Source organism: Glycine max, chromosome 20, assembly GCF_000004515.6.
Source record: "Glycine max cultivar Williams 82 chromosome 20, Glycine_max_v4.0, whole genome shotgun sequence".
In the NCBI taxonomy this organism is placed as follows: Eukaryota; Viridiplantae; Streptophyta; class Magnoliopsida; order Fabales; family Fabaceae; genus Glycine; species Glycine max.
This window is the reverse complement of record NC_038256.2, coordinates 36,659,301-36,676,628: the sequence shown is the minus strand read 5'-3', so window position 1 is coordinate 36,676,628 and position 17,328 is coordinate 36,659,301. Positions and strand designations below refer to the sequence as shown.

At 30.6% G+C, this 17,328-nt stretch overlaps 1 protein-coding gene across 1 annotated transcript; it reads right to left on the bottom strand.

Annotated features, from left to right (window-relative positions):
* Nucleotides 1-11,764: 11,764 nt before the first annotated feature.
* On the bottom strand, nt 11,765-12,599 carry LOC100792170 (uncharacterized). The gene has a single exon (XM_003555889.5). It carries the CDS (start codon nt 12,456-12,458, stop codon nt 11,925-11,927), a length of 534 nt encoding a protein of 177 aa, XP_003555937.1. The 5' UTR covers nt 12,459-12,599; the 3' UTR covers nt 11,765-11,924.
* Between the last annotated feature and the right edge of the window lie 4,729 nt (nt 12,600-17,328).

Here is a 17,328-nt window from a genome sequence, read left to right as displayed (position 1 = left end):
TGTAATAAGTCATAAAAATATGTTTGTGATTAGTGGCTTAGTTTTGCTTAAGGAACATCCTCATGTTCAATTGGGTAAATACAAAGAAGTTAGTACTGTAGATGTTAGTAATTAAGACAATCTCACTTCTTTGAGTGTGTTTACCAAACTTGATTTTGAATAAAAAAGATTTAATAACTGTCTTTCACATATAAAGAGTGTCAAAAAAATAAAAATATAATAATAATATCTTGGAAAATGATGTCTTAGCCGAAGGGATAACAAAATTAATTTAGAAAAATAGTAGTATATAATAGTTATTTTTTTTTCTTAATTATGGTATTGGTATAAACACACACAAAACAAAACAAAGTGGAGAAACACGTGCTTTTATTTATAGGATAAGTATAATATCGAAGCAGATAACCAACACGTGAGTTACATATTTATGAGAACAGCTTAACCACTAGATCGATTAAAGTACACTACTTGTTTCCTTTTTCCACACCATGCACCACTGAAGTATCCCTGAGGGTTGCTCTCAAATGTTCCCCTTGAAATGTAACCTCCATCACCACCAGGGGCTTTCATATATCCCCCAGAACCACCGCCACCACCACTTTTACCGCTAACATCGCTGCTGCTTCTGCCACCTTTACCACCATTATCATTATCACCTTTACCACCACCATTGTTACCGCCTTTATCACTCATTGTTTCAAATTATTACAACAGGAAATTGCTCCACAGTAACTGATTATAGGAATTTTTTAAGAATTGGATGTGAAAATAATTTTAGTTGGTTCGCTATTTACAGAAGAGAAATGGTAAAGCTCTCTGTACATAGTAATTAATGTTTACAGGTAAATTTCTTACTCTTAATTATGATAGAATTAATTAAAATTCTTCTTTTGTTCCCAACGAATGCTTGAATTCATGCATGCATGTGACCAGGAAAATTTTCAAATATGCATTTAACTGTAGCTTTCAGTTTCAATATTTGAAATGACCTATACGCATGGTTTTCTCAATACTATCTTTCATGCTTCCCAAGGGATATAAACTAAGCATGCATAAATGACCGAAGTTGTTGAATGTATATATGTAACGGAGTACTAGTTTGTTTCAAATTAAAGAACTAATAATATATACTCTCAAAATATTTTTAAGAATAATTTTCTCAAGAGAAAGTTATAAATAAATAAAATATATATTTTTATCTTAAAAATATAAAATATATTTATAATTTTTATTTAATAATTAAGAGAATTTTTATTTACAAATGTAAACCATTTATATAAATATTTAAAAAGTAATATAAATAATAATTTATGATTATATAGTATAAATTATATTATACTGTTAGTAGATCACTGATTCACCATTTAAAATACATTGATTCAAAAAATAATCAATGCCTTTTTTTTGTGTTAAAAAATTGAGGGGGACGGGATGGTGTTTTAATCCCAGGCTTTTTCGGTCTTGAAGTGGAATATAATCTCCTAAATTTTTCAACAAAAAAACATTGATTTTTTATTTATTTCAAACTTTATGTGTGTGTGTGTGTGTGAGATCCAAGCAATTAATGTATCATGCACAATGTTTATATATAGTTAGGCACATGCCAATCAAAATTCATGATAATATTAAATAACTTTATCATGAAGATATTGTACTACGTATTTTAGTATCACTTTAATATATGCTGAGTTTTTTTATTGGGTCTCATGTCAAATTTCTTGTCTGATAACTCTATATTTCCTTGAAACTGAATGTTAACATATTTTTCTAATAATCCTTATATACCCTACTCAGTTTATTCCCTTAATTTTCTGAATGGAACATTTTAGGAAGTTTATTAAGAATCCCTCTTAATTATCTATTTAGAATATTAATTTTTTCATTATACAAATATACTTAAATACTCAAACATTTTTTCTAATTAGTAATAATAAATGTTGTAAATTAATTTCTTTGGATGAAAATAGGAAAAAATCATTAAAATGCCTTTTTTTTTATAAATTTAAAATGCCTTTCTTATTCGCACTTTGTCTCTTCCTATGGAATGCAAAAAGACATTATTTAAATGGAGATACATTAATTAACAAGGTGAAAAATATATTAAGAGAAAGAAGAGTCTCGTGACTTTAGGAGTAATTATAAATAAATGAATAAATCATGCATGGACAAATTTAACGCCTCTAATTAAACTAAATAAATTCATTATTTCTTCTTTTAAAGTGATTAATAAAAGATCCGATGTTGCCCACGAAAAAAAAAGGAGGGATCCAATGTATTGATGGAAGATAGAAAATAAAATAGAATTAGTATAAGAAAGAGAAAATGAGTGTATATTTATAATTATACTTAATTAAACTTTTAATTTTTGTTTTAAATTTAAACCACTTTTAAGAAAATCTACTTAATAACATACTTTTAATATAAAACTCAACTCAGTCATTTAATTAATCAACATGAAAGCAAAAAGGAAATGAAAACACAAACTAAGTTAAGCTAATAAATGTAGCTTAGGCTAATTACTAGAGGCAAAAGCTTAAGCCAGCTTCATATCTTTTCCAGTGATATGTATTTATTTAAAAAAATGTTTTATATATATTAAGCTTTCTCACATGAAATAGACTCGTTAATTTTAATAACTCGTGGATTTAACAGAACTCGATATTATTTTACATATATTAATAATCAATTTATTTACAGTGATATGAATTTATTTAAAAATTGTACCAAAATACTCATTGACAATTATAGAAATTAAAAATTATAAGTACGATCTTGTTATAACTGAAAATGATACTTCTTTTTTAATATTAACTAACTATTATTGTATTGTATTATCAATATTTACTAGTAAATCATAAACAAATAATATATGATTTGTGATTAAGGGTTTAGTTTTGATTAAGTAAGATCTCATGCATGTTTAATTTTGTTAACAAAGAATTAGATGCAAACTGCAAAGAGAACTTCAATTTCTTAAAATGTGTTTACATAACTTCCCTTAAATCAATAAAGATTTAATACGTCTTTTTCAAGTAAAGAAAGTCAGAAAATTAAAAATATATAAGAATAATATATCTTCGAAAATGATGTCTTTGACAAGGAGAGAAAACACAAACTATAGTAATTCATAACAATATATAATAGCTGCATTTATTTATATATATTGATATATAGTGACATAGATCAACACGATCGAGAGTTACATAATTATGAGAACATGCAGCTTAAAACACTAGAACAATGCAAATTAATGGCACTACTTGTTGCCCTTTTCTCCAGCATGCAAGCCACTGAAATACCCCTGAGGGTTGTTTTCAAATGTTCCCCTTGAAATGTAAGCTCCATCACCACCAGGGGCTTTCATATATCCCCCTGAACCACCACCACCACCACCGCCACCGCCTTTGCTAGAATTTCCTCCACCGCCACCTTTCCCACCACCACTGCTACCGCGGTTTCCACCCATGTTTCAAATAATCACAACAGACACTTACAAAAGTTACTGAAATACTAGTACTAGATAGGAAATTAATTTTGAGAAACGGATGTCAAAACAATCTTAGTTTGTTCGCTATTTATAGAAGAGAAATAGTAAAGCTCTGTTCAATAGTAGTAGTTAAAATTCTCCCGTTATTTCCAACGGAATACTTGAACTCATGCATGTGACGACACTGACGAGGAAAATTTTCCAATGCATTTAACTGCAGCTTCAGTTTCAATGAGATAATATACACATGGTTTTTCTCAATATCTTTCATGCTTCCTTCCCGAGGGATATCTTAATGAATGAATGCAAAAATTGAAATCTTCAAGAGTTTGACTGGTGCCTTAATTTTCAATAATCTCAGCTTTCGTGACCCCAATTGTTCTCACTCAATTCTAATATTTACCGGGCAGTTGTGACTGCTGCTGTTAAATATTATATATAGGAGCAAAATACAGTATTTATTAATTTTGTCAATGATTAATTCACATGAAAATTTGACTAATCACTTTTATTAAGATTTATTCTTTTAACATTTTTTTCATCTACAAACTCAAACCTTAGTGCTTGCTCAAAGAAAATTGATCTCATTTATAAACAACTTACTGATAGTTTGTCTTTGTCTTTCAACCTGATTAGAATGTATTTTAGTATTTTGACCCTATACATAAAACTTATGAGATTTAATCCTTGGACAAAACAAATTTAGTGTGTTCTAGTCCCTGCCATTTACGTATTTACTAACATGGTGGTTATTAAACCATGATCTTACCCAGATATATTGCATTTGCAATTGCTTTTGGCATGTATTGGCAAATTTCTTTGATTCAATATTTTTTTCTCAAACCTCATTATCACATAAAACAAACAAGCCACAACACAGTTTAAGAATTTACACCAATATCAACAATATTTCAGAATCAACAAACAGTTGCTGCAACAATTTTTTTTTTCTCAAATGCCGAAATTTACGGCAATATCAGTCAAAAACAGTTTCAGAATCACACGTGCAATATCCCAAACAGTTTCAAAATTTACAGCAATGTCTTTGGTCTGTGACCTGTAACTGATGTCACAGTAATGTCCTAGTCTGTTTAGCTTTTTTCTTAAACACTTGGCCACCTGATTTAACAGCCATAGCTGTCTTCAAGGCCTGAGCTTTGGGATCAGTGTTTTTATCATTGTCTACTGCATGAGGAAAATTAGATCATTAGCATGAAACCAGTATTGCTTTGCGCCTTTGTCACCTAAGCTGATATCATGATGTCTATAAAACAATGCATAAACCTAAAAGACAATTTGGAAACAGAACATCAAACTAGCAAAGTGGCCAGGCAAAATTCATCTCCCTCAACTGTTACTTCTGTCCAACAACATCCATTCCAAATCAAGTTTCGCAGGCATACAATCAATTTAATTTTCATTTTTGTTGAGTTAAATAGATGAGGACTGGGAAGCCACACTTGTTATATAAAGATTATATACAATGCTTCCCTCTAAACATTCCATTTTGCAGTTCACTGTCTGAATCATACTAAATGTAGCGAAGTTAGGCAGCAAGCTGCAGAATTGCCATAACCACGACATGATAAACAAGTATAACAAACAGAACTGTGGTAATTTTTTTTTATGAATCAGTAAAATATCTAAATCTAAAACTAAAAACAGAACAAACCAAGCACATATTTCTCTTGGGGTATTTATATTCCTTAAATTTTTACATGTGAAAATAATTCCTCAGAACTAATAATGCACCAGACAAGTTTGAGGGGAAAAAAAAAAGAGCGGGCAAACTCAGCAAGACATCCAATTCTTGAGTTCTAATAACCACAGAAAAGCCACAAAGAAGCCTTCAAAGTGGCTTAGAAAATGGTCCTTTCCCATTCATTATATAATTCACATCCATTTACCATATGAACCGGGTAGCCAACATCAGCAAACGGAATATGTTTTAGCACAAAAGAAATAATTACTAGCTTCCAACTTTTCCAGCAACTAGAACATATATATCAATGGTACATAGATTAAAAACAGATAGATAAATAGATAATATTAAAGAAATGGACAATAAATGAATAATGCAAGACTCACCCTAAGTGGGAGCCTTGTTTCGCACACTATCCTGCCTATCATAATCAACAGTCTTGTTTCTCTTTTCACCGTGCTTTATCCAACATGTATAGCTTTAATCAATTCCATTGCACACTAAATGCTCTTCAAACTCATATGCATTAACTACCTTTGAATAACAACACTTCAAGCAAGGGCAAATGATTCTAATGTGGTTTTCTGCATGCTCAACTGCAAATCTGATAAACTCTTCCACTCCATCCCCATATTCTTTTGACAATCGACTAGCAGACATCCATTAAAAGTTACTTTGACGTCAACATGCAATGATTACATGTTCGATTTCTACTCTTTCCCATCCAACATATCGTTGCATTCATTTACGGTATGCACCATATGAACCAAGTAACCAACATCAGCAAATGGGATATGTTTTAGCACAAAATAGACAATTACTATCATCCAACTTTTTCAGTAACTAAAACATAAATATCAACACTACATAGAAGAGCAGATATTAAAGAAATGGACAATATATGAATAATGCAGAGACTCACCCTTAGTAGGAGCCGTGTTTCTCACACGATCATGCATCTCATAATCAGCAGTCTCGTTTCTCTTTTCACCGTACCTTGTCCAACATGTATAGCTTTGATCAATTCCATTGTACACTAAATGCTCTTCCATCTCATATGCATTAACTGCATTAGATTAACAACACTTCAAGCAAGGACTCAACTCCAAACCTTATAAATTCTTTTACTCCATCCCCGTATTCTTTTGACAATCGACTAGTAGACATCCATTTCCGATCGATAGTTTCTTAATCTATCAAATTAATCATCAACAGTTACTTTGATGTCAAGATGCAATGGCTACATGTTCGACTTCTACTCCATCCAACACAGGGTGAGGATCCTATCATATTTAGAATTGTCAAATTCGCATTATATCATTGTATGATTCTAAAGGCAACGTTGAAACAAAACAAAACCGAAAACAAAATTATAAAATTTCTACAGCATTTCTCATTGGTTCTCCGAGCACACAACTAAATCCAATTGGTATTATCACTCAGAAATAGAAATAGAAATTAATTTTATTTTATAAGTTAAGTTAAATTTAAAATTTTCAGTTTTTATTATAAAAAATCTCCCGTTTAACTTTTTCATAAACATCTATTACTATAAAGTTAATAAAACTTAACATCAATGTTAGGGTTTTAGCATTAAAAAATCCTCATAAGCTGTAAATTAGTACTAATTCAAAACGGGCTTATATTTGGAGGAAATTAATAACTTCCGAAAAAAAAATCGAAATATTCCCTGAAATTTGGTGACGGTGGTATCACAAATCTTGTCTCTAGAATTTTTTTTTTAAATATTCTTGCAAATAGAATTTGTTAACATGATATTATGTCAATTTTTTTTCTCTAGAAATCTTGCTACCATTAATTTGGTAACGGTTCTCCAGATTTTGGATTCATTTAAATTACCTATTGACCTTATTAACATTTTTTGTATTCCTTATTATATGATATGTGATTAGGCATTTAAATTTCCTTAACTAAAATCCAGTTCAATTGTGTATACAAAGGTGTTAATAGAACTTGTTAAAGCAGCAGTACTATCCATTACGAATGGTAATAGAACTGAATACAGGCATTATAAACGTTGATCAATACAATCGAACACACACGCTTTCTTACAATTTAGCAATAAGCGTTTCGTCGTTTCATACTTATTAGCAATATTTTTCTTATTAAACCGCGACTTTACCTAGCTTGACTTAAATTAATAAAAAGTTATAAAATCTATTGCATATTGAAAGTGTCAAAAAAGATACTTCGAAAATGATGTCTTGGCCGAGGACATAACAAAATAAAAAGAGAACAATACTACTAGATAATAGGTGCTTTAATTTATAGTGAAAATAGTGACACATATAGATGGCCACGAGTCACGAGAGTTACACATATTTATATTTATGTGATCCCCAGCTTCAAGACCAGATGACATTAATTACTTATTAATCTTAGCCTTTTCCGCAGCATGAAGACCAGTGAAGTAACTCTTAGGGTTGCTCTCAAATGCTGCCCGTGAAATGTAAGCTCCATACGCACCACCCCCTGCTGCTGCTGGAGAACCACTTCCACTTCCACTTGAGCCTTTGCTAATTGCATACCCACCACCACTGCTACTTTGTGCACTACCACTTCCACTTTTGCCACCACTACTGCTTTGACTACTACCCATTTTTCAAATGATAACAAAAAACACTTGCTCGCGTTACTCAAATAATACAGAATTATGAATTTTTTAAGAAATGGATGTGGAATACAGTTCAGTCTAGCTATTTATATAGAAGAGAAATGGTACAGCTTTGTTCAGTAAAAATTTCTTACTCTCAATTAATCTCCCTTATTCCCAACGAATGCTTGAATTGATGCATGTGACCAGGAAAATTTTCAAAATGCATTTAATTGTAACTTCACTTTCAATGACATTATCCATTCTCAATGTATCGTTCATGCTTCCCAAGCGATAAAAGCACAAATGGCCGGAGTTAGTTCAAGGTACTGTTGAACTATGTTTTATACTACGTACACTAGTTTGTTTCAAATTAAATAAAGTAGTAGTAGTAATATTATAAGCTCTCATAATATATTTTTTTAATTATTGAACGTTCTCTGAAGAAAGTTATGAATGAAAAATAAATTTTGGAATTTATTTTTATTATTAACGTTCTTAAATTTAATATCTTTAAAATATATTCAACAGTTTTATTTAAAAATTAAGATAATTATAAAAAATTACAAAAACGATTAGAATTTGTCATTCTAGAACATTTAAAATACTTTAAAAGCGTAAATAGTGACTTTTGTCCATAGATGTGCAATTCACTGACAAATTGATCTCTGAAAGATGAAAATATAAAATTTAGTCTCTGAAAGTGTAAAAAGTTCAACAAATATATCTCGCTGTTAACTTCACTACGTTAATAAGATAGCTTATGTGGAGTAGAAAGACGAATTTGTCACTGAAATGATTGATAATGTGACTGTGCTGACTATATTGAACAAAAATCTCAGTAAGATATCATTTTTGGATGTAAATGTCAGTAATTTTTTTCCACCTAAATGTCATCAATACGTTACATTGAACCAAAAATGTTATTAAGTTATTATTATTGGATGAAAATGTCAATAATTTTTTATTAGACCTAAATATCAGTATGTTTTTATTGGACTAATTTGTTAGACCCAAAATTTCATTCATTTAAAGGTAAAATATAATTTTACAATAAATTTTCGTCATTTTTTTATCATTAATTATAAGCATAACATTACAATAATCACTTAAAAAGTATATTGACAAACATAATTTAAAACAAATATAATAATAACAATAATATTGATTATTAATCATAATTTGTCTATCACAATAGAAATGATCCAAAATAAACATTACACCAGTTTACCAAAATAAAACATTGTAACAGTATATCAATTATTACAAAATTTTCCAAATTATCCTAAAAGATAAATATATTTCATATTTCACTTCTTTGAATCTTGACAATTTCATTAAAGGTGACAGACGGAAGTTAACGGTAAGATATATTTATCTCATTTTTTACACTTTTGGGGACTAAATTTTGTATTTTCATCTTTCCGAGACGCATTTGTTAGCGAATTACATATTCAGGGATAAAGTGGCTATTTACCCATTCATATCCTCAGAGAGTCGGAAGACGAAAAGTCAAGAAAATATTATATGACAAATATGTTCCTAAGTTGGGAATTAGAGATGATCACGTTGACAATCAAGTGACAAATTTGTTTTTCTGTGTCACGTAAACTATTTTATTAACGATAACGGATGAAAGTTAATGATCAGATACATTTGTTGCATTTTTTACACTTTTAGGATTAAATTTTGTATTTTCATCTTTCAGAGACGCATTTGTTAGCAAAATACACATTTAAGGACAAAAATAACTATTTATCCTACTTTAAATATCTCCATAAGCGAAGTGATCAAAATCTTAATGGAAAAAATGCAAATAATTAGAAATGACAAAATAAGTTGAATTCTTTACGTTGACGCATTTAACTTACCAAACGAGTTGGGTTAAAGACTTAGAGTTGCAGTTTTCTACCCACTTACAAAACAAAATGGAAATTAATATTTCCACTATCATTGTTTGAAAATGAGCGAGAATAAATAAAAGTATCATTTTTTGTCTTTTCTTCCATCTTCACCCCTTTCTCTCTTCTCTCATTCTCATTCTTCTCACCACCCTCCCTTTCCCTCCAACATCTCTCTTTTCTTTTCTCTTCCCCTCTCATCAGCCTTCCTCTTCCTTTCCCACTTCCCCAACCCTTTCACCCAACTCCCTCCTACTCAATATTCTTGGTAATTAAGTTTTTTTTTTAGTTTTTATACATGCTGAAAATATGATTTTGTTGTGTTCTGAGTTGAGATTCACAATAAAATTATATTTTCGTTGTTTTTTTTTTTGGAAAATACCACAATGGAAGTACAATTCCATCATGATTATCAACCCATAACACAATAAAATCACACTTTCATTGTGTTATTTTTTTTGTTTTGAAAAATAATACAATGAAATTATACAATTTCGTGGTGTTATTGGATGAATAATACAATAGAATCATATTTTCGTTGTGTTATTTTTGTTTTATTTTAAAAAATAACACAATGAAAATATGATTCCACTATGTTATTGGATGAATGTTCCAACAAAATCAAATTTTCATTGTACAATGGGAGGTGAAAGTAAAATAACACAATAGAATCATCATAATTCTTGTTGTGTTACTTGGGATGCAAAAAAATTTTTACAACAAAATTATATTTTCATTGTACAATTAGGGATAAGAAAAATAGTGAAAGAACATTTCAGTTTTACACTTATACAACATAAACCCAATTCTATAGTGTAATTTTTAAAAATTTCAACCCAACCCAATCCAATTTTTTAACTTTGGGTTGTCAATCTTTTGGGTTGAGTTTATTTTGTAAAATGTACTAGTATTGCATTTAGTGTAGTTAAAGGGCACTGATTAAAAAAATTAAAAAAGAAAATATTTTATTTGAAAATCGGTTGGGAAAGTATATTAAAAGTAATATTTTTACGCATTCAGATTAAAATATTTATTCTTTTTATTTCTTTAAGCACTCCTAGACGTTAACATTTGACTTTACTGTAATCTACCAAAGCTTATTTGTTGTTGTAGATTTATTGGTGATAATTAATGAATTAAAGCACTAACATTTGTGGTTTTAGTCTTTGAATGTCATTGGTATATGCATTTGATGTTTCATATACTATTTGGATGTTTATATGGACTAATATATAGTTATTATAATTAGATTTGGATTATTTAAATTTTCTTCTATTTCATGTTTATTAATCGTCATGGTCATCCTTTTATAACCATTTGAGAAAACCTTTATTCACGGATTTAGTATGATAAGATGTAATATTATTTACTCATAAACTAATCGATGATTTATTGCACCAAATATTATACAATTTTATCAAAAGAGAGTTGAGTGTTGAAGATTTTACATTAACTAGGGATATAGTCAAATTAAATATTATAAGTAAACGACCATCCTTATTTTATAAACTACATTGGTAAAGTTGGATTAGATACAAATCCAAATTCTCAATTGATGTTTGTTTCCCAAGTAAAAAAAAATTGAAAATTCTGTAATGTACGTGGATCGATGATTAAAATGTTTTACATTTATAATCTCAAAGAAGTGAATGTTTGCTTAGAAAATACTGTAATTAGTTTTTCAGTTTTTAAATCACTAATGATTTAAAATAAAATATAATCTCTAAACCAAGATATATTTCAAAAGGGACAAGAGTATTTCTAGAAGACAGAGACAGTAGTCATTTTGAATTTTGCCACGTTCAAACTGCTTAACACGATTCATTCCATTCAGAACCCCAACCCAACTACTCTACGCGTTGGTCGCAACTTTATTTAAGTCACGCACAAATGGACAAACGGTTGAACAATTCACAGTTCACACAATGATGTATTTCACTCGCTTAAATTTTTTAATGAAAAAACAGGAATAAGATACAGAATTACCAAATATCAGTCCGAATTAAATTAATCTCAACCCATTCATTGTAGCCAAAAATTAAAATAATAATCAATACATATCACACGCAAACTTTTTCTTTGTATATATGAATTTTGTACAAATTTAATGCTAGGGATCAGATATTTTTTTTTGTGAAGTGTTGTATAATTCTACTAATTAAATCTCTCTTGAAGCTAAAAAAAATTCTGATGCTAAACGAATTGAGTTCCATTACATCATCACCGTAACCTAACAGGTTCCTCATTTATAGTCTCCAAAACAGGCTTCCTTGACCTACAATAATTTAACCTACACTGAAACCCTGACTCGACTCCTTCCAAACTCAACCTTGGAATCTCACTTAAACTTCCATCTTTTGAACTCTCTTCTTTATGTTGCCATGCTCCGCCGTCGCAGTTGTCCGGGAGAACACGTGCCTTTCCACCAGACAATCTCTTGGCGGCGGAGTTGGCGGCCAAAAAGAGTACCGCCATGTCGGTGGGGGTGACAACGGAGTTCACTCTCCTCATTGGGAAGAAAATATACACGTTGCCAGACTCCAACTCTTCATCAGCACCGAGAGCAGAGAATCTTCTTCCTATATGCAAAGAACGAGAATTAACGAGGAAATAGCTGGGGTGTTCGAGCATGAGCTCCGCAGCCTTCACGATCTCTCTGAATTGCTTCACTTCACCGGTGGGAATGATGACCCTCGTGGCCTTGGAGTTCTTCATCAAAGGAGGCGCCAAAGTGCATGAAACGTAGTTGCCCATTACGTGAAAATAAAATTAATAATAACCGATATATATATAACGTTGATTGAAGGTGGTTTATAACGTTGGAGAGAATTTGAAGAATAATGGGAGATTTGATGATGGATGGTTTGTTTTGTGGGTGGGTTTGAAGGTTTGTTGTGGGTATATATACATAGAGAGGGAGAAAAGTCAAGAAGAAAAGTAGTATTATTTGGTTAGGGGAATATTCTATATATTATAGTATGGTATAAAATATTGGAGGTGCACGTTGTTGTGAATTATATCATGTGCGTTTGTGTGTGTGGTAGTGTGAGATGTGTTGACCAGTGTTGAGTTGGTTCGATGAGACTTGGAAATGCGCGTTGGGCTTTAAAGGAAGAGGTAAGAAGGGGGCAAATGCAGCGTTTGTTTGGTATTGGTCAATTTGGGAGATATTTTAAGTTTTTAACATTATGGCTGTCATATACGGGGATGAAATTTCGTCGCCAACACAAACGCGACGTTGTTGGACCCACTCACGCCTTCTCCAACTCACATATCATATGTACCTTACTCAGAAAAATAATAATAATAATTTATATCTATTAATAAAGATAATTATTTATTTTGATATATATATTTTTATTTTTAAATTATTCTCTAATATATATATAATTATTTTTATTTATTTTATGAATATTTAAAATATAACTGTTATTAATTTTTTCAACTAATTTTTCTTTTTTAGTTTTTATTTTAAAAATACAGATATTTCAACTAGTTACAATAATAACCCCCCTCCCCAAAAGTGGAAATTTTCTGCAAACATTACTTTTTTTTTTGTTGGTCATTTTATTCTTGACTGAAACTTCCGGCTAATTTGGTTAAGCATGTAGTGCTTCAGCTCTTTTATTCAATCATGTATTTTGGTAATGTTTTATTATCAGGTATGATTTAAGTTCAAATATATTTTTCGTTTTTATAAATATTAAAAAATTTGAAATTTTTTCTTGCAAAATTTGTGACATTTTTTTGTCCTCATGAAATTAAAATATCATTACTACAAAAAATGTTATCCTACAACACATAATCAAAGACGATTTCTGCAAAATCAATGTCATAAAATGTAATGACATTTTTGTAAATAATTACAACTTTTCAAGGATAATTTTTACAAAAATCATCTTTGAAATGTTTGTTCTAAGATGATTTTTGTTAAAATGAGATTAGGGAAGGGAGATTTATAAATTTGTAGATTTTTTTTTGTATTTAGTGACAATTTTTAACCCCTAAAAATTATTCACTTTTATAGTCATCAATGAAATCAATGACAGAATGACACTTAAGTTTGAATATTTGAACTTAGTTTAGACCAACAAGTAACAAATTTTAATTTTTCGAGAACAAAAATAACTCAAAATTTTGCATGGGACAAATTTCAAATATTTTGATATTATAAGGGTGAAAAATATATTTTAGCATATAATTTAAGTTTTAAAAAATGTCATGTAGGTTTAGATTCGTCCAAGTATGACTCTTGACAAAAAATAATACATTTCAAGAATAAAAAACATACCAAAAATTTTACAGGGATGAATTTTGAATTTTTTGATATTTATTGGAATGAAAAACATATTTTAATTTATAATTTAAAAATTATTTTGATCATTTTCGAGTGCAGTAGAGCTTCTTCTATTACGTTCTTTAATGGATTTTTATAAAATAAATTAATTATATATATAATGGTATATATATTTTGGTTAAATATATATGTGGAAGATAAGATCGATGCATAAATGACACCTTAAAAAAATAATGACATGCAAATTTTATTAATTTGACTATTAAATTATATCATTTTATCTTAATTATTATGTACATAGAATTTTACATGATTTAAACATTTGTAGATAGATAATGGTACGAGTAAAATATGTTTTTGTCCCTTAAAATATCTCAAAAATTAGTTCTAGTTAATATAAAAAATTAATATAATTTTATTGTTACATTGAAATAGCATGAAGTATTGAAGCATCAATTAATTTTTAAAACTGTTATTTGTAACTTTAATAAACTTTGTGAGAATTGTCAAATTATAAAAACCTTATTTTTAATCCAAAAAATAGTGAAGATATCACTTTATGTAATGCTAGTTAATCATGTTCCTGTGCATCTATATGTATATGTATATATGAATTGTTGTTGTCACCTACTGCTTCAATAAACATCCTTTGGTTAATAATATATATATATATAAACATTCTTTGGACACTTAAAGTTGTTTATCTTTTTTTTTTTATAGCTGAAAATGTGTCATATGGGAAAGAAATTAATTGATTAATAATACTTGAACGTGAATATGATAGAAACGTATAGTAATTAACTAGGCCGACGTTGCTTGATAAAGATGTGCTAATAATAATGAGGTAAACAAGTGTGAAACAATTTCACAAAATGTGGAATTCAGACTCGATCTTTTTCTTCTTTGCCATCTTTTCTGTCTTTTGGAACTGCAACGGCTGTAGAAACAAAACAAACGACTATAATTTATTCACTTAGTTTTGAATATTGTACGCGTGATAAATATTAATAGTAAAAAAAAGTTTAGAATAAAAGTAAGAGGACATCTCCTGATTATATAAAAAAAAAAAGGTTAGCTTTTATCTTAAAAAGAAGGTCAAACTAAAAGTAATTAGCTAGTAGTTTGAGAATTGAGTTCTTTAACCTACTTCTGGAGTTTGATTACCAAGTCAACACAGGGGTACAAGCCTGTAGAACAAATCCTGTTAAGTAAACACATGTCTCTAGCTAAACACTTTTGATGTGGGACTATTATTGTTAAGATTTGACTGTTGGAACTGCCTAACAATTTATAGTAGATAAGATTTTTATGCTATTTTTTAGGAAAAAATAAAAGTCATGTTGACTGATAGGATAAAGCAGTTTTGATCCTATTCTCTAGGCATGATTTGTTAGTGGTGTTATCTGTTAGTGATGTTATCTTTTTGTTAGCAGTTACTATCTTTTCCATGCTTTTAAATACGTTGCTTCATATCAAAATAAAGTAAGCTTTTGCAGTCTCAATTTCTTTCTTTATGCTCCCTTTTATTGTTTAATATTTCTGCCTACTCTTATTAAAAAAAAAACAACAAATTGGTATCTAGAGCTCTTATCTTTAAGGAATCTGTGAGTTGAGAGAAATCACAATGGAGGGAGAAACATCATACACAGCAGGTTCACCACCAATTTTTGATGGTGAAGAGTACGAATTATGGGCTGCAAGGATGACTGCTCATCTTGAAGCTTTGGATCTTTGGGAGGCAGTAGAAGAAAACTATGATGTTCCTGAACTACCTTTAGATCCAACGGTGGCTCAGATGAAGAATCACAGAGAAAGGAAGACCAAAAAGGCTAAGGCTAAAAATTGCCTTTTCTCTGCTGTGTCAAAAATTATTTTTACAAGAATTATGAACTTCAAGTCTGCCAAACAGATTTGGGATTATCTCAGATCAGAATATCAAGGCTGTGAAAGAACCAAAGGCATGCAAGTACTCAACTTGGAAAGAGAATTCGAGATGCAGAGCATGAAAGAGACTGAAACAATTAAAGGCTACGCTGACCGGCTATTAGGCATAGCAAATAGAGTGAGGCTTCTTGGGAAAGACTTTCCTGATGAAAGAATAGTGCAAAAAATCTTGGTCACTATACCCGAGAAGTATGAATCAAAGATATCAGCATTGGAGGAGTCTAAAGACCTGTCAACCATCACCTTGGGAGAACTCATAAATGCTCTACAAGCCCAGGAGCAGAGAAGAATGATGAGACAAGAGGAGGTGGTACAAGGTGCGTTTCATACGAAAACACAAAATTCAAGAGGTGGCAAAGACAAGAAGAACAACAAATGGAGGAACGAAAAACCAGAAGGCTCCAACAAGCAGCAAGGTGAGACCTTTCCTCCTTGTCCGCATTGCAAAAAGACAAATCATCCTGAAAGAAAATGTTGGTGGAGGCCAGATGTCAAGTGCAGAAAGTGTGGCAATATGGGACATGTAGAGCGAATATGCAAGTCCAAATCAGAGGAAGCAAAGGTGGTTGCGGAGGAACGAGAAGATGAGCAACTCTTTGTTGCAACATGCTTTGCCACAAGCAATAGTTCCAGTGATTCATGGTTAATAGACAGCGGCTGCACAAACCATATGACCAATGACCTGAACCTCTTTAAAAAACTTGACAAAACCATTGTTTCCAAAGTAAAAATTGGAAATGGTGATTTCATCTCAGTCAAGGGAAAAGGGATTGTTGCTATTGAAAGCTTGACAGGTTTGAAATATATCTCTGATGTCTTATATGTGCCTGACATTGATCAAAAGCTACTTAGTGTTGCTCAGCTTGTAGAGAAAGGCTTCAAAGTTATATTTGAAGAAAATTGGTGCTTGATCAAAGATGCAAAAGGAAAAGACGTATTCAAGGTGAAAATGAGGGCTAAAAGCTATGCTTTAAATCTAATGGAGGAGAAGCAAATAGCTTTTTCAAGCATGGCCACCAATGTTGAACTATGGCACAAAAGGCTCGGACACTTCCATCTTGCTGGACTTTTATACATGCAAAAACATGCCTTGGTGAAAGGTGTGTCAATGCTTGAAGACAAGTTAGCCGATTGCATGGCTTGCCAATATGGTAAGCTAGTCAGAAAACCATTTCCTCAATCAACTTGGAGAGTAACTCAAAAGCTGCAATTAGTTCACACAGATGTTGGGGGACCTCAGAGAGTATCATCTTTAAATGCATTGGTGGAGAATCAAAGTGATTGTAGGTTGCAAACAATAAGGTTTGACAATGGGAAGGAATACAAAAATGATATTTTTGATAAATTTTGTGAAGAAGCTGGCATTGAGCACCAACTCACCGT

Excerpts from the sequence above, each read along its gene's own strand:
- LOC100792170 (XM_003555889.5), bottom strand. The coding sequence starts at position 12,458 with ATGGGCAACTACGTTTCATGCACTTTGGCGCCTCCTTTGATGAAGAAC.